Source organism: Crocodylus siamensis, chromosome 6 (genome assembly GCF_052110815.1).
Source record: "Crocodylus siamensis isolate JL-2025a chromosome 6, ASM5211081v1, whole genome shotgun sequence".
Classification (NCBI taxonomy): Eukaryota; Metazoa; Chordata; order Crocodylia; family Crocodylidae; genus Crocodylus; species Crocodylus siamensis.
Genome location: NC_143400.1, coordinates 3,920,516 through 3,947,114, shown reverse-complemented (window position 1 = coordinate 3,947,114; position 26,599 = coordinate 3,920,516). Strand labels below are relative to the sequence as shown.

General features: G+C 51.1%; 1 protein-coding gene across 4 annotated transcripts in view; it reads left to right on the top strand.

The window, feature by feature from the left end:
- Positions 1 to 26,599, top strand: part of PC (pyruvate carboxylase) — a 63,227-nt gene that overhangs the window by 19,488 nt on the left and 17,140 nt on the right. For 2 of the 4 annotated variants that reach the window (XM_090054937.1, XM_090054936.1), the window contains 8 exons: positions 16,476 to 16,611; positions 17,262 to 17,446; positions 18,368 to 18,533; positions 19,377 to 19,522; positions 19,674 to 19,791; positions 20,047 to 20,198; positions 20,425 to 20,543; positions 24,185 to 24,347. In XM_090054937.1, the coding sequence (XP_089911063.1) occupies positions 16,476 to 16,611; positions 17,262 to 17,446; positions 18,368 to 18,533; positions 19,377 to 19,522; positions 19,674 to 19,791; positions 20,047 to 20,198; positions 20,425 to 20,543; positions 24,185 to 24,347 (1,185 nt within the window). Of the gene's footprint in view, positions 1 to 4,443; positions 5,095 to 16,475; positions 16,612 to 17,261; positions 17,447 to 18,367; positions 18,534 to 19,376; positions 19,523 to 19,673; positions 19,792 to 20,046; positions 20,199 to 20,424; positions 20,544 to 24,184; positions 24,348 to 26,599 lie in introns of those variants that run through there. The other 2 variants (XM_090054938.1, XM_090054939.1) reach the window with 2 other exon arrangements.

Below are 26,599 nucleotides of genomic sequence, written 5' to 3'. Positions count from 1 at the left end.
TCCCGAGGTCCCTTCCAGCCCTGATGTCTATGAAATCTATGATTATATAAATGTGTGTATATTGTGTGTGTGTGTGTGTGTGTGTGTGTACACTCATACGTGTATGCAGTGTGTGTGTATACACACTGTGCACACGTGTATATATAGATATGTATATGCATGCTCTACAAATGTGTGTGGTTACACATTACATACTTCTTTATACAGATATGTCTATACACACTGTGCACACATGTATACACACATACATATATATTAGGTATGTGTATATACACACACTACACATACATTATATATAAGCAGATATGTCTACATTCTCACAAAATAGATATGTATACTATACACACATGCGCATATCTGTGTTTAAATATATGTGTATATAGTGTGTGTGTGTGTATATAGACATATCTAGCTTTATAAATGTGTATTTATATATTTATATATAACTAGATATGTTTATACATTCAGTATACACATTAGATATGTATACAAATGCTATACACACATTTGTATAGATGGATGTGTGTATATGTGTGGGTGTACATATATGTATATATACACACTGCATTTATATATAGATGCATACACACAAACACTTGGATGTGTGTATATGTACGCATGCACACACTATATGCATATAGATGTGTGTGTATATGTACACAGACACAAAACACTCATTTATATACAGGGGTATGTGTGTACAGACATCCACACATCATAAGCATATTTATATGTGTGTGTGTATACACACATAACTATATACATGCTCTGTGTGTGTGTGTGTATAGATATATGCACAGTTTTTTGTGAGCTGAAGATTCGTTTCATTACACATGAAGAAGGAGGATCCTGAATTGTTTTCCCTTAATTGTAAAGATGTTTTGGGGGTTGGAATACCATTATGGGGGGAGGGGAGTATTTCTCCCCCTCGCTCTGGCCTTACTGACACAGACGACAAGACATTTAACACAGGGAAATTAACATACATAAATATGCAGAGACGTGAACGCATACAAATGGATACAGAGAGATGGATGCCAAGAAATTGATATCAAGGAAGTACAGTAATGCAGAGAAATTGATGAACCAGCTGTGCTAAGTGGAAGTGATGTGCTAAAAGGACCCCTTGTGTATTTCTGTTATAGGACTGAAGATGGCTAGAGAAAGGCAAGGTGAGTGGGGTGTGACGAGTCTTCGCAGAGAGCAGTAGGAAAGAAGAGGCGCGCGCGAGAGAGAGAGAGAACCAAAGGCAGGTGGTAGAGAGAGAGAGACGGAAAGCTGTGATCTAGATGCAGCCAGCTGTGCTAGGATAATGCCAGCCTTCAGCATTAGACGCAGGTAACTGTGAGCTCAGGGCTGGAGAGGAAGAAGGTCCCTCTGGGCTGAGTCCCTGATGGTGTTTGGAGGGGAATGTTTTAAGGGTTTAAGGATCTAATCCTGGTATTGGGGAACTGAATTAGGTGTCAGCCCCCCTAAACTGAGCAGGGCTATTCTCTGATGAAGACCTCAGTGGGAAGGGCAAGGCCTTGTCAGAGTGGGATGTAACCCACTGGGGGCCAAGCTCTGTGGCTGCAACTTAGCTCCATGCCCCCCCTGAGTGCCACCCTAATCCCCTTCCTCTACCCCATCGGCTGCTTTGCCTCCAGCCTCCTGCCAGAAGATTTTTCCTCCATGAATTCATCGAGTCCCTGGGTGACCCTGGCTCTGTTCTCTGCTCCCAACCCCTCCCGTGGCAGTAAATCCCACACCTTGCATAAAAAAGCCCTTTTTCTTGCTCGTTTTAAACTTGTCACCTGCTCACCTCGGTGGGTGCCCCCTGGTTCTAGTATCCTAGGACTGGGGGAATAGCAGTTGCCTGCTCATTTGGTCTACACCCTTGGTTATAAACCTCCATCTTGTACCCCCCCTGTTGTTCATTCCAAACGTGAGTCCCGACTTTTTTTTTCAGTCTCTCCTGGTCTGGCTACAGTTTCCTGAGATCACTTGGCTAGCCATTCTCTGGGCCTCTTCTATTGTACTACATGGACCAGACCAGGGAATGTTGATCTCCACAGCCCTGGATACTAGGAGCAGCACCAAGGCTGGAAACAGGCCAAGGGCTTTTTCCAGGTTAAAGACTTGTATCCTGGGATTCTACAAGCTCATTTTCCCACTTGCAGTACCTGCGGAGTATCTGAATTAATGCTTTGTCCCTGATGGGGCAGCTGAGGCTCGTTGGAGTGACTTGCCAGTCAAGCTGCACGTGTAAAGGATTGTTCCTTGGATAGGAGTCAAAACCCAGGATACATCAGCCCTGGATTAAACCCAGTCCTCCTTAGCTCCACTGGAACAAGCAGGAAATGGGTTTAAAAGGAACCAGAGACATCCTAAGCATGCATTCATTAGCACAGGAGGTGGGAGAGTCAAAGAGTGACTGGGGGGGGGGTTCTAACAAGGTGGGGAGTGCGGTTTGATTCTGCTGAGGTTGAGAACATCCTCGTGGAGACAGGAGCTGCACACAATCCTTGGCAGCTGGCTACGTGCAGCTACAACTGGACTATTTCAGTTGGGAGCACGGGAAGGGGGAGAGCGGGGGTGTTTCAGCTGAGTCAGCTGCTAAGCTGCAGGCGATCGATCTCTTAGATCTCTCTTCCCCCTCTCCTAGATATCGCCTCCCCCAGAGGGGAATAAGCGCTGGCCCTCTGAATCCACCCCAGGCTTGACTGTGCTCTAAATGGAGTGAGGGGCGTTAAGCCTTATGACATCCTCTGCCTCTCCGGTGCAGTGGCGTGGATTTGGGGGCAGGGGTGCATATGAAAAGCAAGCCCAGGCCAGGCTTGTACCCAAGTGAGAATCATGGGGAATAAAGCTGGGAGGGAGCTCCAGGGGTCTTATCCAGTCCAGACCCCTGGATAAGATCCCTGGAGGCAGGATCCACCCTGTCTAAACCATTCTAGGGAAATCCATTGTTCAAGCTCTTCCCGGAAGGACCCTGGGCCCTGATGCTGCACTAGCCATCACACCCTGACTTGCCACACAGGAAGCTGGGGGATCCCAGCAGCTGCCAGTGCCCTGGTTCAAGAAGAGTTTTTTGTCTGCTCAGGCCTGATCCAGGGGGAAAAGTAGCTGAGGCCAGCCTAGGGGGGTTTGGCACTTGACATACTAAGGTGGGGCTCTGAGGGGTGTGTCTGGGGGCAGCACTCGGCTCCTGTCTCAGTCCTTGAGGGTCTTGCTGGAAAAGCAGAAGTAGCTGATGGCTTGGGAGAGGATGAGTGTACCCTGGATGCCTGGGGTGGGTGAGTGTGTGGGTGTGTGGCTGTGTATCCCAGATTTTCCCCCTCCCTACATTTTGCATGTGTGTTCTGGGTGCCTGGTGCATGTTCCCAGATGCCTGAGTGTGTGTGTGTGTGTGTGTGTGTGTATGCATGCACATGTGCATGTGTCCCAGACCCCCGAGTTCTGTACGTGTGTCCCAGATGCCTGGCTTCTGAGTGTGTGTGTGTGTGTGTGTCCGTTCCCTAGATACTTGGGGCTGTTTGTGTATATGTGTGCGCATGCATGCATGTGTGTATATTTATTGAAACAGGACTCATGGTAGAGGTGATATCTTTTATTAGACCAACAAGATTATTGCAGAAAAAAATCTTTAATTCCAAGCTTTCAGGTGCAAACACCATTCATTAAGCTTAGGAAAAAAGATTGTACAAGTTCTCCTGTGTTGAAATGAAAGCTCATATTTCACAGGAGAGTTGAAGGGGTGGTAAAATCTCCTGTTTGGAGCAGTTCATTAGGCAGATTAGGTTCAGAGAAAAGTTGGAATAGTCTGTTTACCTCGAAGTTGTTTGGTGGTAAGCAGGATGTAGTCATATTTCCTTCTGGTTATGATGTTTCATATTTCACAGAGGAGTGAGAAGATTCCGGGCAGGCATTTCTTATGTGGTAAAGTGTCTCTGAGCTCTGTGATGAAGCTTTGTGATGATGCAAATTACCTCGAACAAAGGCAGGAGTAGGATTTCAGGTGGTCAGATTTGCTCCCTCCTTGTAAAATTATGAAGATTTAATTTAAGAAATCGGCTAAAATTTGATATCTTCCATGCATTAGGTGTCCAGGTTGTAGCTGTATTGGTCTAGAGGCAACATCAATCAAGACTTGTGGTACAGGGGATCTTTTATTAGACCAACTAGATTACTAAAAGAGATCCCCTCTACCAAGAGTTCTGATTCCTTTTACCTCTAGACCAATATGGCTACAACCTGGATACCTGTGTATTTATTGGAGTGTAGGTTGTAGCTGTGTTGGTCTCAGGACATAAGCAGACAAGGTTCTTAGGTGAATCTGATATCTTTTATTAGACCAACTTAAATAGTTGGAAAAACAAATTTTAAGCAAGCTTTCTGGTTCATACCCTTGTATGCATACCAGCCCAGCCTCTGGCTTCTTTATTTTTCAGTCCATCTAGGAAGAGTGCACACCAACTGCTGAAACTTCCTCAGCCTGACGAAGGGTTTTTGAACCTGAAAGCTTGCTTAAAATTTTTTCCCCAATTATTTAAGTTTGTCTAGTAAAAGATATCAGATTCACCCAAATAACCTTGTCTGCCTGTATATTTATTGGACACCCGGGCTGTGTTTGTATGTGGAAGTATGTGCGTGTCCCAGGCACCTGGACTCCGTGCGTGTCTGCATCCTGGATGCCTGGCATTTCTGTGTGTGTGCGATTGAACATGTGGACTGTGGTTGTGTGCGCACGCATGCCTTGGATGCCTGGGCTCTGTGTGTGTCCATGCCCTGGATGTCTGGCACATGTGTCCTGGTGACCTGGCTTCTCTGCATGTGTCTTGGATGCCTAGGTTCCTGGCTTATAAGAAAACCTTTGTGGATTTTTTTCCCGGGGACCCAAAGGGCTTTGCCATCAGCTTGCCTCCCTGCCCCCTTCCTCTCTTAGTGTGGATCTGCAAATCATTAGCCCTGGGGAAGTCTCTGGTGTTGTTCCCAGCTGCTTTGATCAGCCCTGATTACCTGGGGCGGGAGACCAGGAGGCGGACCTACCAGGTCTGGTGCCTGTGAGCTGCCAGGTGCCTTTGGGGCTGGTGGCAGCAGGATCTCTGGGCAGAGGTAAGAGGCCCCGGCCTGTGCTAGGGCCCCTCTAGGGCCTGCCAGCCGGACTTCCCACCATGGATGAGTCCCTGTGTGTGCTCTGCATGTCTTGCATGTTCTTCTGCAGCCATGGCGTGATTCTGGGGGCAGGTGGGGGGGACCTGTGTAGAGAAACTCCCATGTCTGGCATCCTAGATCTGGATTTTCAAGGCTTTTGCTGGCTCCCCAACTGAAAATGGAGTTATAGGAGCCGATATTCCCCTCCCTTCCAGGTTGGCTGGGATGTTTTTGCTGGGCAGAAACTGGCCTAGCGTGGGTCAGATCAGGCCTTTGGAGCTTCACTGAGGCTGGAAAGTCTCCGCAAGCATCACGACTAGTACTGCTCTTCTGAATGAAGAATCAGTTCAAAGCCAGCTTGCTGTGTCTCAGTTTCCCTCAGCTGTTCAAAGGCCACCCCCGCCCCTTGATTTCCTGGGGAGATCTATTCATCTGAGCAGAGTCTGATTAGATCGGGGCAAGGCAAGGGGGAATTTATTTCTGTCCTGCGCCAGGTGCTTCTCTGTGCAGAGGTCTGTGCTCTCACCTTCGCACCAGCTGGATACACGGCTGCCCATCACCGCTGGGAGAGGAAACGGGCAGCAGAAAAGCAGAGGCTGTAGCAAGGGGGTAGTGGGAGTAGCCCTGGGTATGGTTCCCCTACCTTGGCATCTGGGATCAACCCCCTCCCCATGTGCCCCCAATCAGGCCCTGCCTCAGTTTCCCTATGTGCAGGGGAAGGGCTGATTGTGAAACACTCCCTAGACTAGGGCCTGCCTGGATCCCCTGGTGTTTGCCCTGCCCTGGTGAGTAACCTCCTCTGCACCCCAGCTGGGAGATAAGGGCTAATTTTCCTCTGATGGGCTGGGGTTGTTTCCAAGTAGGTGCAAAACATTTGCCTTTCCAGCTAATGACCCCATTCTCCCTTCCCTGGGGCAAAATCCAACTGGGGTAGGGAGGGGGCTGGTTGCCTGGGATCCACAGGGGCTTTGTGGAACTTGAAGTCTGAAAATATCAGCGATCGGGTCAAGCCAGCATACATAGCTGGTGAAAGCCTACACGTGTACACATGCTGAGTGGAGTCCTAGAGAAACTGTGGCACATCTGACCTTGGAAACGTCTGAAGGCAGGTTGGATGGGCACGTGGGTGGGATGATCTAGTCAGGGCCGACCCTGCCTTGAGCAGGGGGCAGGAGTAGATGACTGTGACGTCCCTTCCAGCCCTGATTTCCGGTGGTCCTATGCCTTCAACAGAAAGATGTGGGAATAAGCTGGCCGGCCCTTTTAAGAAATTGAAGCTCCCCTGGGAAGGAGCAGGAGGCAGCAGCCAGCTGGAAGCTATAGGACATGTATGCATTATCTGGCATACCACACCCCCTGAACCCAGCTGCTGAAAATTGCAGCACGCATTATACACAAGAAATGCAGTAAGAGCCGTTTCTGCTCCTTCCAGACTTGCGGGGAGCAGGTCACTACTCAGGCTGGATAATGATGATGACAATGACCAGCTGCTTATTGCAAAGATCTTATTTCCCCCTCCCGCCCCCCTCCTTTTGCCTTTGAAAAACCAGGTGGTTCTTCTATCTGGGGTGTGTTTTATACAAGGAAATATGGTATGCACGTGTGTACTTATTTCCCCCCCCACCAGCTTCACTACCTCAACTGTGGCCATGACCATGCTAATTGCTGCAGCCCACTCGCAGAGGATGAGCTCATGTTCTGCTTCCTTCCCTAGCTGCCCCTGTCACTGCAGCATCGTGACGGGCGCTGGCAGGAGTGACTAATCCCTGCGCTCTGACCTGCCGAGCTGGCTCCCCTTCCACCCTTCCAGCATCAGGCGCAGACAGGAAGACTTGCCTGCCTCTGTTTGTGGATCCAGAGCTAACTGTACCCGAGCCCTGGCCTGTTTCCGATGGACCCGTAGTGGGAAAATGCACCGTTTTGAGTCCATTTCCTCTTGGCGGGGAGGCTCTGAGTGGATCCAGGAGACTGTTGGGTCTGATGGGCCCAGCCTAGGACAGAGACCAGGACTATAGTGAACTATTGCAGGCAGGAATAACGGCCTGTGGGGGTATTGCCTTTTCCCGTTGCTGTCTGGATTGAGTGCGAAAGGAAAATGTCCAGGTCTGAGCCTTTCTAGATGCTCCCCCTGGCTGTAGCATTTCAGCAAGGCCCACGTATTCCACACGGGGAAAAATAATAATAGTAGTAGTAATAGTAGGAACAAGAATAAGAACAAAACGATGACGACGATGATGATGAGATAATGATGCTGCTGATAACAACACAACAATTAAATAATGATTATCACAACCATTGTGATCACTTTTATGTTGCTGTTGTCGTCATAATCATCATGGTCATTATTATTTTATTGTTGCTGATATCATGTTCATTGTTATTTTATCATCATCATTATTATTGGTACTGTTTTATTGTTGTGTAGTTATCATCAGCATCATTTTATTATTGTCGTCATCATCATCAGAGTTATCATAGAGAATGAAGAGCTCATCTAGTCCAACCTAGGATCAAACCTTCAACGTAGGTATTATTAGAACCAGACTCTAACCAACTAGTAATGACCATTATCATAACGGTGAGGTTGAAAACAACAATAATATGATGATAGTAAAGTGATAATGATCGTAATGATGATAACAACAAAAATAAAATAATAATGCTGCTAAGAGCAACACAACAATGAATAACAACAGTAATAACGATCATGACAACAGTGATATGAATGATCATGATGATAAAACATTAATGATGATGATAACATGATGATGATGGTGATAACACAACAACAATCAAATCATAATGATACTGAGAATTATAATTATAATGATAAAATGATGATGATAACCATATTAATGATAAAAATCATGATGATAATAAAATAAGGCTGATAATGATGGCAACAATAATAATAATAATCATATAAAAGCCGTAACAGCAACTTAATAATGATGACAACGATGAGGATGATGTTAACAATAATAACGCCTGAGATTTGGACTCTGGTGGCCTCGGACATTACTGTAATTATTGGTGTACCACACGCCTCCCCACAACACATGCACATGTAAGACCTGCACCTTGTTCTGGGAAGCCCTAGAGAAGGAGGGTGAAAGGGACCTCCAGAAGGCAGGGTACTCTCCCTGCTGTGGGAATGGTGGGGGATCTGGGTGGGGGTTGGAGCACGGGGGCCTGGGAGCCCAGACACCAGGGTTCCCTCTGGCTCTGGGAAGGGAGTGGGGGCTGGGGGGGTTAGAGAAGTGGGGCACACCCTGCCCCAAGGATCCCATCGGTCTCCACCAGGTGGCGCTGGGCCCCGGCTACCGCAAAGCTTTAGCAGAGATGGAGAGATGATGAATTGTTTTGTAGGAAGCTTTATTCTTTTTTTCCCCTTCTTCCCTTTCTCCTCTGCCCCCGTCGGCCCTGCACGGTCGTGCCGGCTGCTGGTGGCGTTGGAGGAGAATCATGATTCCTGGCAGGGGGGAGGGAAGAAACCCAAGCTGGGCACAAAGCACCTTAAAAATAGACTTTGTGGCCGCTGCGACTTTTCCTCTGGGGTTTCTTTCCCTTTCTTAGAGCTCCTGTAGCTCCTGGTTCTGGCTGCTTCCTGCAGGGGCGAGGCCTAGTCTTGCCTCTCCTGTGCCCAGGCATCCTGGGCCCTGCTGGCTGCTGGAGTCAGGGAGGAATAATTCCCCCTCTCCTCCCCCTCCAGCTGCAGGTGTATGGGGGGCTTTTTCCGCCTTCCTCAGCAGCACAGGTGCTGGCCCCTGTATCCACAGCCCTGATGCCCCCACAGAGCCAGCTGCATCTGTTCTGCTCAGCTGCTGACACGTCCCACCCCAGAGCCAGCTACATGGCAGCCCCATATCCCTAGTCTCCCATGCCCCACCCCAGAGGCAGCCGCATCTCTGTTCTACTTAGAGGTGGCTGTATCCCACAGCCTAGCCCTGTCCCCACCCCATGCCAGAGCTGGCTGTATCTGTTATACTTGGCTGCTGGCATAGCCCACCCCAGAGCCAGCTGCAGCACAGACCTGTATCCTCCCCCCCTGTCTGGGGGGGGGGCTTTGACCCCATGTCTTGGGCATCAGGCCTGCGGGGGCTGGAGTTAGAGACCCTGGTATGGGCTAGAGCAGGCAGCTGGCATGGATGAGATCCAGCCACCCGGCCAGGCTGTGATTTGTCATCCCCCTTCATTCCCCCGTACTGAAGCCAAGGCAGGGGTCTCATGGGAGAGGGGCATGTTGTCTGTGAGCATATACAGTAGGGAGACTATATGGGCTGTGACCTCTCACCCCTCCTGCAGCCTTTTGGAGGACATCTCCAGCCTTTTTCCCCATCAGCCCCCTGAAGGGGGAGCTCAAACCCCTCCCTTTCAGGGGCCAGTTGGACCCTGGAAGAGACAGGAGATGGGCTCTTTCTTGAGCTGACTGTTTCTCGTCTTCACCTCCCCTATCGACTATACCGTATGTTCTCACATACCACATGCTGCTCTCTCATGGAACCCCCTACCTTGGTTTTGGCAAGGGGGATCGAAGGGGAAAAGAGCTCACCTTTAAGCCCAATTTCCAGTTGCTAGTTTCTTTTTGCAGGGTAAGGGAAAGGCTCATCTGCTCGATAAATCAACACATATTATATGTGGGTAAGTATGGTATCCCTGCCTTCGCCTAACCTCCACCAGGAATTAGTCTGATTAAACCTAGAGTGCGGGATGTTGGTGGGGAATGAGACTAATTTCATAGTTTCTAGGGTCGGAAAGGACCTGAGTAGATCATCTAGTCCGACCCCCCCACCATGGCAGGAAAGGGTAGTGGCGTCAAACGACCCCAGCAAGATGTTCCTCTAACTTCCTCTTAAACACCCCCAGGGTAGGAGCCTGCACCACTTCTCTTGGAAGCTGGTTCCAGACCCTAGCCGCCCTGACCGTGAAGTAGCGCCTCCTGATATCTAACCTAAACCTACCCTCTGCCAGCTTGTGACCGTTACTCCTGGTCACTGCTGGCGGTGCTCGGGGGAACAGGGACTCCCCCAATGCCTGCTGATCCCCCCTGACTAGTTTATAACAGGCCACAAGATCCCCCCTCAGCCTTCTCTTGTGGAGGCTGAACAGGTTCAGGTCCCATCGCCTCTCCTCATAGGGCCTGCCCTGTTGTCCCCTGATCATATGAGTGGCCTCCTCTGGCCCTCTCCATGCTGCCTCCTGAAGTGTGGCGCCCAGAACTGGACGCAGTACTGCAGCTGCGGCCTGACCAGGGCTGCATAGAGGGGGAGGATCACCTCCTTGGACCTGCTCGAGATGCATCTGTGGATGCATGACAAGGTGCGGTTGGCCTTCCTGACTGCGTCCCCACACTGCCGGCCCATGTTCATCTTGGAGTCAATGATGACCCCAAGATCCTTTTCCGCCTCCGTGCTGTCAAGAGGGGAGTTCCCCAACCGGTAGGTATGGTGCCAGTTGTTCCTCCCCGGGTGCAGCACCTTGCACTTGTCAGTGTTGAATCCCATCCTGTTCTCGTCCGCCCACCCTTGTAACCTGTCTAGGTCAGATTGTAGCCTGTTGCATCCTTCCAGTGTGCCCATGACCCCCCACATCTTAGTGTCATCAGCAAATCTGAACAGGTGCTTTTTACCCCCTCGTCCAAATCGCTGATGAAGATGTTGAACAGTGCGGGCCCGAGGACCGAGCCCTGGGGGACCCCACTGCCCACGTCCTTCCAGGTTGAGAAGGACCCATCCACCACCACCCTCTGGGTGCGGCCCTTCAGCCAGTTGGTGACCCATCTGACTGTGTGGGTGTCTACACCACAGCCCCCAGTTTCTTAATGAGAATGGGGTGAGAGACAGTGTCGAAAGCCTTCCGGAAGTCCAGGAAGATGATGTCCACTGCTACCCCTGCGTCTAATGATCTGGTGATCTGATCATAGAAGGCCACCAGGTTGGTCTGACAGGACCTGCCACTGATGAACCCGTGTTGGTTGCCCCTAAGCATGCAGTCCCCTGCTGGCCCCTCCTGGATGTGTGCCAGCATAATTTTCTCGAACAGCTTGCCTAGGATCGAGGTGAGACTAACCGGCCTATAGTTTATGTGAATGCTGTAAAGCCGGGAGGTTTTATTGCCAGGGTTACTGGTGGTATCCATGTTGGGGCTCTCCAGGCAATTTGCCTGGCTAATTGGGTTAGAGACTTGTGCCCAGATTTGTGTGTGTGGGGGTGCAGCTGGAGGGGGGAGGTCCCCGGTTGTAGATTCACAGAGGCCAAGGACAGGGTCAAGCTGGCTCCTGTCCAGGAGATGGTAGGCCCTGACCTTTTGCCCAGTTAACTCCATGTGGGGTCTGGGGCTTCCGGGCCTCCCGAGGCACTCAGAGCCACGGGGCTGAGTCCATCCCTCCATCACCCACAGCAGGTCTGGGGAGGGTGCCATGGAAGCAGGATCTCGCCTCCTGCCAGGTCTGGGGAATAGACTCCGGGGGTCCTGGCTTCCCCCCCGCTCTAACCCATGCGACTTCTCCTCCCAGAGCCAGGGAAGGAACCCAAGCGTCTCGGCTTCCTGGCCCTACCCCATTAGGCCCCACTTGTGTTCCCGAGCTGGAGGTTGATCCGAGGCGTCCAGCCTTCCAGGTCTGACCTCCCAGAAGCAGGGTAGAACGCAGGAGTCCTGGCTTCGTGCCTGCTTCCCTGGCTCGCTGGAAATGCGGGAGAACCCAGGTGTCTGGGCCTCCAGCCCCTCTGCCCAAACCCCCCATGCCCCACTCCCTTCCCCGACCTGGGGAGAGAACCCAGGCGTCAGGGCTCCCAGCCCTCCTGTTCTCACCCATCATCCGCCCCAGCCTGAAACCCCCCTGTTGACACAGTGCCCGACCGGGAAACCACGGGCCTGTTTGCTCAGGGCAAATATGTGTCAGCTGTTTTGTTGTTGGGATCAAGTCTGTTATCGTTATTGGGAGCAAGCCCAGCCGTGGGGCTGGGGGCAGAGGGGGCAGGCGTGGGGGGTTCTAGGGAGAGGATGGGTCTCCACCTGGGTCTTGGGTCAGACCAGGAAGGCTGGGAGCCCGGACACCTGGGTTCCGTCCAGCTTTAGGAGAGGAGCAGGGGGTGCTCTGAGTCTGGACACCTGGGTCCTCTGCCCCACTCGAGGGGAGCAGGGGCAGGCCAGTTAATATTCACAGTTATTAATAGGGTGGGAAAGATGAGGAAGATGATGATAATAGTATGACCCCTGTCATCGCTACAGTGATTATTGGCAGGAGTTAGAATAATGCCTCTCTCCTTATGGTCATGGTGATTATCATTAACACTAATAATACCCCGGTGGCAGTAATGACAGTGCATTTGTTATTACTTAATGAATAATTTGGCCTGTGGCGATTAGTCGTAGCATATTAATCAGTATAGGAATGGAGTGTTTTAATGAACATATCATAGATGAACACAGCATGAATAGTTATGTTAATAAATAGAATACTATGTATTACTAATTCTAGCAGAATAGCAGTAGCAATTATAATGATGAAATATGCATCTACTAATGAAATATTTAGTATATAATCATTATAACATGTTAATAGATGGATTAATATTAGTCTGGCAAAATATTCATTAGCTGGTAATGAATAATTTAGCATTGTAGTTGTAACATGTTAATGAATAGAGTAAAATGTAGACTATTTAGTAGTATATAATGAATCAGTGAGTATAGAATTGGTATTATATATTGATAAATATTTAAATGTGCTGTAATGAAATATTCATTATATCATTAATTTAGTATGTGATAAACATGCTAATTGATTCAAGCATATACTAATGATGAAATGTTAGAAAATCATATACTATGGAATAAACTAGTTAATTGGTATATTAATAACTGATGGCAAAATATTATATAGGGAATCATTTAGTATATAATATGCATGCTAATTAATATATGAATATACTGATAATGTAACATTATTATATAGGGAATCATTTAGTATGGAATAAACAAGTTAATATATAAGTAACCTGATGAGGACATATTTTTTATTATATAGGGTATCATTTAGTATGTAATGGTTATAACCTGTTAATAGATAATCTGATATAATTTTGAATGTGAAGTACTCAATATTATATAATGCATTACATAGTACACCATAAGCACTTATAACACATTATTACTATTTTTACATGGATCTATGTGACAATTATAAAAATACAATTATAATATTATGAGTGGAGGCCATACAACAACATCATGCTATTAATATCACAGCATCAATATGCAGATTCTGATCTAGCCTTGTTTTACTTATGAGACTATAATGTAATAAGAGCCACAGCAGCTGGTACTATCCTTGTTATCATAGAACAATGTAATTCTGCACTAACATCTCAGAGAGCTGGCGAGCATCATAGCCCAGCCCCTGGCACAGATCTTTGAGAGCTCCTGGTGCTCTGGTGAAGTGCCTGAAGACTGGAAGAAGGCCAATGTGGCGCCTATCTTCAAGAAAAGGAGGAAAGTAGATCCAGCAAACTACAGGCCCATCAGCCTGACCTCTATCCCGGGGAAGGTCTTGGAAAAGATTATCAAGGAGGCCATCCTTAATGGACTGGCTAAAGGCAATATCCTGAGGGATAGCCAGCATGGGTTTGTTGCAGGTAGGTCTTGCTTGACCAATCTCATTTCCTTTTACGACCAGGTGACCTGTCACCTGGACAAGGGGGAAGAGATCAACGTTATATATCTCAACTTTAAAAAAGCCTTTGATCTGGTATCCCACGATCACCTCTTGGCTAAATTGGTTAACTGCGGCCTTGACGTCACCATGATCCACTGGCTGTGGAACTGGCTCCGCGGTAGGACCCAGAGGGTGGTGGTCGATGGGAGCCAGTCATCTTGGTGCACTGTGACCAGTGGGGTCCCACAAGACTCTGTCCTAGGGCCTATACTGTTTAACATATTCATCAATGATGTGGACAATGGTGTCAAAAGCGGACTGGCCAAGTTTGCCAGCGACACCAAAGTCTGGGGTAAAGCTTCCACACCAGAAGACAGGTGGGTGATCCAGGTGGATCTGGATAGACTCATGAAATGGGCGGACGAGAACACTGAAAAATGCAAGGTTCTCCACCTTGGGAGGAAAAACCTGCAGCATCCTTATAGGCTTGCAAGTGCTACGCTGGTTAGCACTACAGATGAAAGGGACTTGGAGGTCATGGTTGACCACAAGATGAACATGGGCCTTCAGTGTGATGCTGCAGCTAGTAAAGTGACCAAAATGCTGGCTTGCATCCATAGATACTTCTCAAGCAGATCCTGGGACGTCATTCTCCCCTTGTACTCGGCCTTGGTGAGGCCGCAGCTGGAGTACTGCATCCAGTTTTGGGCTCCACAATTCAAAAGGGATGAGGAGAAGCTTGAGGGTGCAGAGGAGAGCCATGCACATGATCAGAGGTCAGGAATACCGACCTTACAATGACAGGCTGAGAGCCATGGGGCTATTCAGCCTGGAAAAGCGTAGGCTCAGGGGTGATCTGGTGGCCACCTATAAATTTATCAGGGGTGACCACCAGGATCTGGGGGAACATCTGTTCACCAGAGCGCCCCAAGGGATGACAAGGTTGAACGGTCACAAACTCCACTGTGACCGGTTCAGGCTGGACATAAGAAAACTTCTTCACTGTCCGAGCCCCCAGGGTTTGGAACAGACTGCCACGGGAAGGGGTTCAAGTGCCCACTTTGAATGCCTTCAAGACGCATTTGGATGCTTATCTTGCTGGGATCCTATGACCCCTGCTGACTTCCTGCCCCTAGGGCAGAGGGCTGGACTTGATGATCTTCCGGGGTCCCTTCCAGCCCAAATGTCTATGAAAATCTATTAAATCTACCACAGACTAATCCCAATACCACGACAGAATTATAATATTAGGATTTAATAAATAAAGTGATGCCATTAGTCGTATTTGGTGTTGATATGATTGTAAAATCACTTCCTCATATCATGTCATGTCATGTCAATGCAAAACATTATTACTACTGTTATTGTTGTCATTATTACTGTTGATTTTTGTTGTTTTGTTGTCATTGTTCTGATTTAATTATATTATTATCATATTATTATAATACAATCTCCGGAGGTCCCTTCCAGCCCTACTTCTCTATGATTTCTATGATAATGAAGCACTATAATTGGAACATGGTAATGTCATAGCTGTGCACTGTAATCTTTGTGTCTATATAGTGCACCAGTATGAATACAGCATAGCCATCTAATTATAGCAGTAGATTAATACCATCGTCATTACATTGTATGTCGTTATAATGTTACTGGATAGTTGTAGTGAGCAGGGCAATCAGCTGCATGGTTAGGCTACAAAATCATGGTGAGAATCAAACCTCTGCGGCAGCCTGTTAAAATGCATTATAATGCTCTAAGTAGACTATTATAATGTATTTGTATTAGAAGTAAGGGCTGGCCAGGGGGCTTGCAAAGTCCCAGCATCTTCCCCCCACCCCAATCTACCCCAACTTGTTTGCATATTGAGCAATCACTGGCAAAGTACACGCAAGGTTATTTGTCGTCCCCCCCCATCCCCGCCTTCCTGGGGCAGGAGGGGGGCCACCAGGGTGGAGGGGGCACCAGGACCAGCCTAGCGCTGGATACAGACACAAGGGCTCAGATACGCTGGGTGTCTCCTTGCCTCAGGCATCTCATAGTAGGTGCCCCCCAGCGTGGGTGTGGCTCTCTGAGGGGCACCCTGGGTGGTCACAGGGGCACAGGGCCCTGGCAGCTGTGGGCACGGGAAACAGCTAGAAGTGGGGAACATCGGTGAGCAAGATGGAGGGGCCTCTCTAGCTGTGGGAGGGCAGTGAGGCCTGGGGGCTGAGAACGGGGAAACTGGGAGTCCAGACGCCTCCAGCTCTGGGATGATGGTTGGGATTGGGGGCGGGGGGGTTGATTAGAATGGGGGGTGGGGGTGGCTGGGAGCCCAGACAGCTGCGTTCTCTGGGAGGGGAGTGGGAGTCCCCATCTCAGTTACATACAGCTCCTGGCGTGTTGGGGAGATTACTGTTTAATCCACAAGCCTGCAAAAGGCCATGGGGCTCTGGCAGCCTCTGGAAAATTCACTCATTTTTCTCAGGAAAAGTCTCCTTGGGGTCCAACCCCCTCCTGCTGTAGCATATAATGGTTAGAGCAGGGGGTGCCCAGAGCCCGGACACCTGGGTTCTCTCCAGCTCTGGGAGGGGAGTGCGGACGGGTGGTTTAGAAAAGGGGGCTGGGAGCCTGGACACCTGGGTTTTCTCCAGCTCCAGGGCTTGGAGCAAAGGGCGCTGGCCTTACGGATGTCTCTCTCTCCCCCCAGATGTTACAACTGTGCTGGGTGCGGAGGGGCCGGGCCCTCTTGGGCCACCGGCGCCTCTGGCTGCTCCGTGCTGCCCGGCACCACTCTCAGCATGTCGACTACAAGCCCATCCGCAAGGTCATGGTGGCCAATAGAGGTAAGGCTCTGCCCCTTTATCCTAAGCCCTACTCCTTTCTGCTAAGCTGCACCCCTCCCAGCAAAGGGGTCAGGCTGGCAGCATACTTAGGCAGCATTGTCCCAGCTTCTCCACCCCCACTCCAGACCCTCCCCACCCTCCCTGTACATCCTCCTGGACACACCGCAGCCCTCCCTTGGTCCAGCCTGCCTGGAACTCCTGGCTCCCCTGCCAAGCCTGGATTTACCCCTGCCCCTTCCTACAAGCTCTGCAGCATGCAAGCAGCCCCCCTTCTCCAGCCCAGGCCCTCCCAACACCCCCTGCAAGGCTAGAACCCAGGCATCAGGGCTTCCAGCCCACCTGCTGCTCTAACCCCATAACCCCCACTCCTCTCCCAGAGCAGGAGAGAACCCAGGCATCCGGGATCGCTGCTCTAAGCCCTTAGCCCCCACTCCCCTCCCAGAGAGAACCCAGGTGTCTGGGCTCTGAGCCCCACTCACTCTAACCCCAACCCCCCCCACTCACTTCCTGTCCGCTCCCCTCTGAGCTCACAAAAGAACCCAGGTGTCCAGGCTCCCAGCCCCTCCTTGCTCTAATGACCCCCCAGCCTCCCCAAGAGCAGGAGAGAACCCAGGCATCCGGGCACCTGCGATACCAGCTGCCTCTCACAGGGGAGATCGCCATCCGCGTATTCCGGGCATGCACAGAGCTGGGCATCCGCACGGTGGCCGTGTACACGGAGCAGGATACAGGGCAAATGCACCGTCAGAAGGCAGACGAGGCATATCTCATCGGGCGGGGGCTGCCACCCGTGCAGGCCTATCTCCACATCCCTGACATCATCCAGGTGGCCAAGGTAGGGATCAAGGTGTCCGGGTTCCCAGCACCCCCTGCTCTTACCCCCCAGCACCCATGTCCCTCCTAGAACTGGAGAGAACCCAGGCGTTTGGGTTCCCATTCCCCGTTTCTCTAACACCCCCAGCCCTTACTCCCTTCCCAGACTGGAAAGAGAACCCAGGTGTCTGGCTTCCAGCCTCTCTGGAGTCTATTTTCCTTCTGTAGCTGTGAGAGAACCCAGGTGTCCCAGCTTCCAGACCCCTCTGCTCTAATCCCCCAGCCCCCATTGTCTTCCCAGAGCTGGAGAGAACCCAGGCATCCCGGTTCCCAGCCCTCCCCTGCTCTAGCCCCTGAGCCCCCCTCTAGCTGGGAGCCCTGATGCCTGGGTTCTCTCCAGCTCTGGGAAGGGAGAAGGGCTCATGTGTTAGAGCAGGGGTCAGCAACACCTTGCAAGTGTGCTGAGCCTGGCACGCAAGGCCATTTTGCTCCGCACAGCACCACCAGCCTGGGCTCTAAGCAGCTGCAGCCAGCCACAGAGACCAGGCTGCTCCCAGCAGGCGGCTGCAAGCAGACTGGGCTCTGTGGGCTGGCTGCAGCCGGGAGGCTGCAAACAGCTGCTTGGGCTCCAGCATATCGGCACTCCGGCACCTTCCAAGGTAGACATTGTGGTTTTTTCAGCACTCCAGCCAAAAATGTTGCCTACCCCTGAATTAGAGCAAGGGCGGGGAGCCTGGACACCTGGGTTCTTTCTCCAGCTCTGAGCGGTGACTGAGGGCTGGGTGATTGGAGCAGCAGAAGGCAGGATTTCTGGGTTCTCTCGTTTTGTCTCCCATACATCTGACTGCCTCAGTTTCCCTCCTCTGTGCCAGAAGTTTGGTGTAATGCTTAAAGAGCCAGTATATCGTTTCTCTAACCCTTCCCTCACCTCCCCCCACGGCAGGAGAATGAGGTGGACGCGGTGCATCCTGGCTATGGGTTCCTCTCAGAGCGCGCAGATTTCGTCCAGGCTTGTGCTGAGGCTGGAGTACGCTTCATTGGGCCGTCCCCTGAGGTTGTGCGCAAGATGGGCGACAAGGTGGAGGCGCGCACTATTGCTATCGCTGCAGGTAGGACCCCTACCAGGATCAGGGGTACGGGGTGCTGTAAAGATCCCCCAGGCTGAGATTGGGGGCACTGGGTGCTGTACAGACCCACTGGGCTGGGATTGGGAGGGCACCAAACTCTCTTTGGACCCCCTAGGCTGAGATTGGATGTGCCAGCTGCTGTACAGACCCCCCAAGATGAGAGTCGGGGGTTGTGGGAGCAGTACAGACCCCCAGGCTGGGATCGAGGGGGTGCTGGGCTCTGTACAGACCCCCTAGGCTGAACGTGGGGAATTATGGAAGCTGTACAAATTCCCCAGGCTGAGATTGGAGGGTTATGTGTGGTGTACAGGCCCCCCAGGCCTGGAATCAGGGCTACCACAGGTGCTGCACAGATCTCTCACGTGGAGATAGATGGGGTCAGAACCCTGACAAGAGTCAATTAAGTTATTGACCCCTCATTAAGATTCATCCACCCCTTGCTTTTGCAGTCTGCCTCAGCTCAGCTATCTTCCCATCCTTAAAGATGGTTACCTGGTTAATTCATGCTTGCTTTCCACCCTGCTACTCACACCTCATTAAGACTTGTTACCTTGCTTCACTTAATTATGGCTCATTATCCAGGTAACCTGGCTATGGCTCATTACCTAGTTAATGTGGCTACACCTCATTAACTCTTGCTACTTAGTTAACATGGTTATACCTCATTAAAGTTTGTTAATGGTTAACTTGGTTATACCTCATTAAGGCTTGTTACCTGATTAAAATTATTATTCTTCATTAAGGCTTGTTATGAGTCCTAAAGGAAACTGAGGCACGGAGAGAAGCTGGGGGGTGACATGTCGGCATTTCTTCTCTCCCCGCCAGGGATTCCTGTGGTGCCAGGCACAGATGCGCCTATCACATCGCTGACTGAGGCCCATGAGTTCTCCAACAGCTACGGCTTCCCCATCATCTTCAAGGCAGCATATGGTGGCGGTGGCCGGGGAATGAGGGTCGTCCGGAGCTACGAGGTATATGGGAGTCTGGATGCCTGGGTTCTCTCCAGCTGTGGGAGGAGATGGGCGCTAGGGGGTAGAGTTAGAGCCTGGGGATGAGAGCAGGGGGGCTGGGAGCCCGGATGCCTGGGTTCTCTCTCCTCATCATCTCCTACTCCATCCCCAGGAGCTGGAGGAGAACTACACTCGTGCATTCTCGGAGGCACTGGCTGCCTTTGGCAATGGGGCGCTCTTTGTGGAGAAGTTCATCGAGAAGCCGCGGCACATTGAGGTCCAGATCCTGGGTGAGTCCCTCCCACACAATGTGCCCCCCACCTACCAGTAGGGGCAGGGGCTCTGATCTGGGTCTGATTCTTGCTCCTTATTAGGTTGGAGGAAGGGGATGCAGGCTGTCCCATCCATGGGTCCTGATCCGGGCCTGATTGGGGGGTGGGGAGTCCCTGGTTGAGGTAGGGAGGGGTCTTGCACCCCCATGGAGCTCCAATCTGGGCCTGATTTTTGGGGAGGATTCTTTGAGCCCTCCCCGTCACCTCTTGCAGGGGACAACTACGGCAATGTGGTACACCTCTATGAGCGCGACTGCTCCATCCAGCGGCGCCACCAGAAAGTTGTGGAGATCGCGCCAGCGGCTCACCTAGACCCCCAGCTTCGTGCCCGCCTTACCCACGATGCCGTGCGCCTAGCCAAGCAGGTGGGGAGGGGCAGGGGACAGCAAGGTGGCAGTGAGAGGCACCAGCAGGGCATGGGGCTGCAGGACATCGAGGGGGCTGTGGGGTGGGAGTGAGGGGCACTAAGGGGGCAGGAGGCTGCAGGCTGGGAGCGAAGGGCACCATAGGCTCTGATGGGCTCTCCTGCTCTAGCCCCACAACCTCCACTTCCCTCCCAGGAGTCCCTGCCTCACCCCCTCTCACCCACAGGTGGGATACCAGAATGCTGGCACAGTGGAGTTCCTGGTGGACAAACACGGCAAACACTATTTCATCGAGGTTAACTCCCGTCTCCAGGTGGAGCACACAGTCACTGAAGAGATCACCAAGTGCGTACAGCTCCCAGCACCAGGCGAGGGGCATTGGGGCTGTGGTGGCAGTCCAGGGATCTGGGCAGGGCTGTGACACCATCTTTCCACCCACCCCCCGGGACATTGGGATCAAGACTGCCTTGCTGTTAGATCTCCCCGCAGCTCTGGAGACCTGGAAAAACCACCCAAACAAGCCTGGTTTGAAATGAGCTGGGGTGGAGATCATCCCAGCAAGGAGTCCCAATGCCCCTTAGAGCAAGCTGTGTCTGTTCTACTCGTCTGCTGACACCTCCCACCCCAGAGCTAGTCGCATTGCAGCCCTATATCCCTTGTCTCCCATGCCGCACACCAGAGGCAGCCACAACTTTGTTCTACTCAGAGCTGGCTACAACTGTTACACTTGGCTGCCCAGTCCAGAGCCAGCTGCAGCACCGACTGTATCCCCACCTCCAATTCCCCTTCCCCCGCCCACAAGCCAGTCACATCCTGGTGAGGGGCCCTGTATCCCCAACCCTCACCAGCGCCCCCTATGAGCCTGTATCAGTGCTCTCCCCCACTGCATCAGTTATCTGTCTAGCTGGGGAAGGGATCGTTCATCTCTGGCTGCCATTTCGGAGCCCGGCAACATCAGGCTGTGGCTCCTTTGAAGTCCGAGCTGCAGCTGAATACAGACAGTCCAGCCAGCGGCAGCAAGGCAAGATCCCACCCCACTCCACTCTACAGCCAGCCCCTGGGGAAACCAAGACATGGCGGAGTTATGAACCAGGAAGAGCCCAGGCATCCAGATTCCCAGTTCCCACTGCTCTAATCCTTCAGCCTCCACTGTTCTCCAGAGCTGGAGAGAACCTAGGTGTCCGGGCTCCCAGGAATTCCAGCCCCCATGGGCTTTGAAGGGGAAGGCAACTGCTGGGATGTCCAATGGAGAGGAGAGAGTTGCTGGGAACTGAGAGGGGAAGCAAGTTGCTTTGATTAACAACATGCATATGGACTAGATCTCATGCATATGCAATAGGCTGCATGGAACATGCTCTATGTTGCATTGAATGTGCATGCTAATGCATTGGATCTCATGTATATACAATAGGCTTTCAAATCTGTACTTGCAATAGGCTTTCAGATGCATATGTAATAGGCTTTCAAATTTGCATGTGTGTACAGGCGGCTGCAGGCAGGTGTGCATCGCTTTATATGCATATGTAGTAGGATGCGTGCCAGTGTCGTTTGCTTCATGCATATGCATGAAGCTGTGTGGAGATATGAAGATGTGATCTCTCCATTGCAGCGGACTGCAGGGAATTCCTGCATATGCAGTATGCAGATACCGTAGACTGCTTGCATATGCAATAAGTCTTATGCAAATACAGGTTCAGCTTGCAGATCTAATGGATGCATGGGGTTCAGAGGTCCCTGCCTGGAGCTAGCACGTGTGTATTACAATGTGACAAGCAAATATTCTAGGAGAAAGATGCATATGTGAATATTCTAGAGGAGATTTGGATGCAGTATGCTACATATACAAGGGGCCTGGATAATTATGCTTATTATTGCTCTACATATTTATATATATGTATGTAGCACACGCTTGCTCTCTGTGTAGATATATATGCACACACTTCTGTAATATGTATAGATATAGATTATAGATGCATAGATATCGATTGATAGATGTAGATGTGCAGATTACATATAGATTAGGTAGAAAGATTAGATAAAGATAGACATAGTTATATAGATTAGCTATAGCTCTGTATGCAGATATGTTTATCTAAATCCATCTACACATTTTCAGATTAGTATAGATTTATGTAGATAAATTAGAAAGATACAAATGTATAGAGATTCGATATAGGTTAGATGAACACCTTGCTGGGGTCGTTTGACCCCAGTAATCTTTCCTGCCATGGCAGGGGGTCGGACTAGATGATCTGCTCAGGTCCCTTCCGACCCTAGAAACTATGAAACTATAGATAGACAGCTATGTAGATGTAAATTAGATGTATAGATAGATATATAGATAGAGTCTCTCTCTATTTTATACATCTGTATAGAAATTGATACATAGCTAGATTATCTACATATATATAGATAGACTCAATATAGATCTACAGATATATCTAGATAGACTTAGCTATGTAGATATATAGGTTAGATAGATATGTGGATATATATAGATGGATTCAATATACATTTATAGATAGATATACCTATATAGAAATAGATGTAAATATAGATATATAGATAGATTATACAGCTGTATGTAGATAGACATAGCTAAGTAGATACATATAGATCAATATAGATATGTAAATATGTTAGATAAGTATATCATTGGCAGCGGCAATCCCTCAAGGTTAAGGATGATCACTCCCATGGGTCAAATAAAGGATTGTAAATGCATCCGTTGATGGCTAAGAAGGCTGATCCTAGGGCTGCAGACTCTCTGGCAAATGTCACAGGTGGTAGTGATAGATAGATAGATATAGGTCTACAAAGATACATAGATAGATTATAGAAATATATATAGATAGATTCAATATAGATCTATAGATATATCTAGATAGACATAGCTCTATGTAGATAAAGGTAGATTAGATATCTAGCTACAGCTAGTTTTAGATAGGTATAGGTAAATATATAGATATTGATAGATTATATATACATGAAGAGAGATTGGATATAGCTATATATGTCTGGATATAGCTATAGCTATATATAGACATAGCTGTGTACATGCATATAGATCTATATAGATATGGTTTATACACACACACACCACTATGCTTGCATCTGGTGCTGCACTTTGTATTTAAATGCATCACATGAATAGGCAGAACAGGGCCTCCCCCCCTCTCCAGTTCTGCCTGTCCCAGTCTCCGCAAGTGGGCCAGTGCGCTGGCTGGATAGCTCCTTGAATACAAATGGACCACATGCATATTGTATCAGCTGCCTCCACATATGGCATTGCATTGCCATATACAAGTGTACCACGGGAACTGGATGGAGTCTCTGCAGTACCTGGTGCCCCCTGAGTCCAGCCTGAGGGGTCTGTACAGTGCCCAATTACCCCCAATCTTAGCCTGGGGGAGTGTGTACAGCTCCCAGTGCCTCCTGACCTCATCCTGGGGGGTCTGTACAGCACCCTTGTACCCCCTGATCGCAGCGTGGGGGGGGGTCTGTACAACTCTGAACACCTCCTGACTTCGACCTGGGGGGTCAGTACAGCACCTGGTGTTTCCCGATCCCCACCTGGGGGGTCTGTATGGTGCCCAGTACCCCCCAATCCCAGCTTGGGGGGTCTGTACAGCTCCCAGCGTCTCCTGACCTCAGTCTGGTGGGTCTGTGCAGCACCCAGTGCCCCCCGATCCCAGGCTGTGGGGTCTGTACAGTGCCTGGTACATCTCAATCCCAGCGTAGGGGGTCTGTACAGCATCTGGTCCTCCCAATCCCAGACTGGGGGATCTGTACAGTGTCCAGCACCCACCAATCTCAGCCTGGGGGTGGGGACCTGGAGGCAGCAGTGAAGGGGGCTCTATGAGACACTGGGGGACTGTGGGGCTGGGAGAGAGCGAGAGGAAGGTGTGGGGGGAGGTTCTGGTGCTCCCTGCTAACCCTGCCCTGTTTAGCCCCACCCTCTACTAACCCCACCCCTTTCCCCACAGTGTGGACTTGGTCCATGCCCAGATCCATGTGGCTGAGGGGCGGAGCCTGCCTGACCTGGGCCTGCGCCAGGAGCTAATTCGCATCAACGGCTGCGCCATCCAGTGCCGCGTCACCACCGAGGACCCTGCCCGTGGCTTCCAGCCCGACACCGGCCGCATTGAGGTAGGGGGGTCTGGCGCCCAGTCCTACAGAGCCTGCATGGCCCTCCCCCTGCCCAGGTGCTGGGCCATATGGACACTGGAGGGGCCTCTTTGGCTGCAATGAACCATATAGACCCTGTAGGGGCCCCCCAGCTGCAACTGTTTATAGAAAACCTCTAGGACCCCCCACATGGGGTTCTGGGCAACTGAGTTGTAAAGACCCTGTAGGGTCCCCCTCCAAGCACTGGGCTGTATAGACCCTTTAGGGCCCCCCTATGGGGTATGGAGCCATATAGAGCGTGTAGCTCCCCCCGCTGATCCCTCCATGAGGTTACTGGCTGTGTAGACCTTGTAGGCCAAACCATGGAGTACTGGGCTTTATAGACTCTGTAGGGTACCTGTTGCTGCAGTGGTCCATAGAAAACCTATAGGACTCCCCTCACTGGGCTGTATAGACCCCATGGCTACACTGGGCTGTATAGACCCTGTAGGCCCCCCTGCCATGGGGTTCTGGGCTATACAGAGCCTGGACTCCTGGGTTCTTCTCTTGCTATTTACAGGTAAGGGACTCCAGGAGGGTCTGTGCAGTCTGGCATGATGGGCCCTGATCCTGGGCAGTGCCCACCAATTAGGATCCCTGTGCTAATTGGGAGCAAAGGGGGATTCTGTGGGGAGTGGTTGTCTCCCCTCCTCCCTCCCCCCCAATCTGCTGTTAGGAGAGGAGACGCCCAGGGGTCCATGAAATGAGCTGATGAGGGACTGGAGAGACCCTAGATGTCTGGGCTCCTTGCCCCGCCTGCTCTCATGCCTGCGCCCCGACACCCCTCCCAGAGCTGGAGAGAACTCAGGTGTCCGGGCTTCCAGGAAGCAGTGCGATTCTGGGTGCATGTGCATGGGCAGTCACTGGCTGTGGGTGCCTCAGTGTGTGTGTGTGTGTGTGTGTGTGTGTGTGTGTGTGTGTGTGTGTGTGTGTGTGTGTGTGTGTGTGTGTGTGTGTGTGTGCGCGCGCACGTGCAGACACCTGGGTTCTATGTGCATGTGTGCCTGGACACCTGGCTTTGTGTGTGTGCATGTGTGTGTCCCAGAGACCTGGGCTCAGATTGTGTGTATCTAGACATCTGTGTGTGTATGTGTGTCCACACATGCACCTGGATGCCTAACTCTGTGTGTCTGTGTGCATGTCTAGACCTCTGGGTTCTGTGTATGTGTCCTGGACCCCTGGGTCTTGTGTCTGTGTCTGGGACACCTGGTGTGTGTGTGTGTGTGACACCTGGTGTGTGCGCATGCGCATGTGTCTGTCTGGGACACCTGGGGGCGGGTGTGTGTGTGTGGGTCTGGGACACCTGGGGGGGGGTGTATGGGTGTGTGTGTGCGTGTGTGTCTGGATCACCTGGTGTGTGTGTGTGTGTGGGGGGGGGCCTGGGACACCAGGTGTGTGTGTGTGTGTGTCTGGGACACCTGGGGGCGGGTGTGTGTGTGTGTCTGGGACACCTGGGGGCGGGTGTGTGTGTGTGTGTGTGTGTGTGTGGTCTGGGACACCTGTGTGATGTGTATATGTGCACGTGTGTGTCTGGATCACCTGGTGTGTGTGTGTGTGGGGGGGGGCTTGGGACACCTGGTGTGTGTGTGGGACACCTGAGTTCTGCATGTGTGCGTGTCTAACCTGGATGCCTGGGTTCTGTGTGTGTGCATTCGTACGTGTCTGGAGCTTCTTGGGGCTTTTGTGTTTTTCCTTCCTCCCACAAGGAGGTGGAGAGAGACGTGGGGGGGTGAGGAGCCAGACACAGCCACATGCCCACACACACCCACACGCTGCCACATGCAAATGTACAGACACATGCCTACATCCCCCTGATTGCCACACACACACCTCTCTCACCTCGCACCCACGCAGCATCCAGACAGACACACATAATGACCCCCCCGCGCACATGCACACAGAACCCAAGTACCCGGAACACACTCCCAGCCCCCGCTCCACCCCCAGCCCCCACTGCCTTCCCAGAGCAGGGGAAGAACCGGGGTGTCTGGGGCCTCTGGCAGGGCGGCGCTGACAGTAACTCCCTGTAGAACAAGCCCCTCGTTAGGAGCCTCCTTTGCCGTTAATTAATTGTGGACTCAATGAGCCATGTGAGGTTCCCTGGGGGAGACCTCCCAGAGCCCAGCCTGTTCCCCATCCCCCTTCCCAGAGCTGGAGACAACCCAGCTCCCCCACCCCAATCCAATCCCCACCCCCCAGGTTGTTTTGAGACTGGCAGATTGACAGCTGTCAAT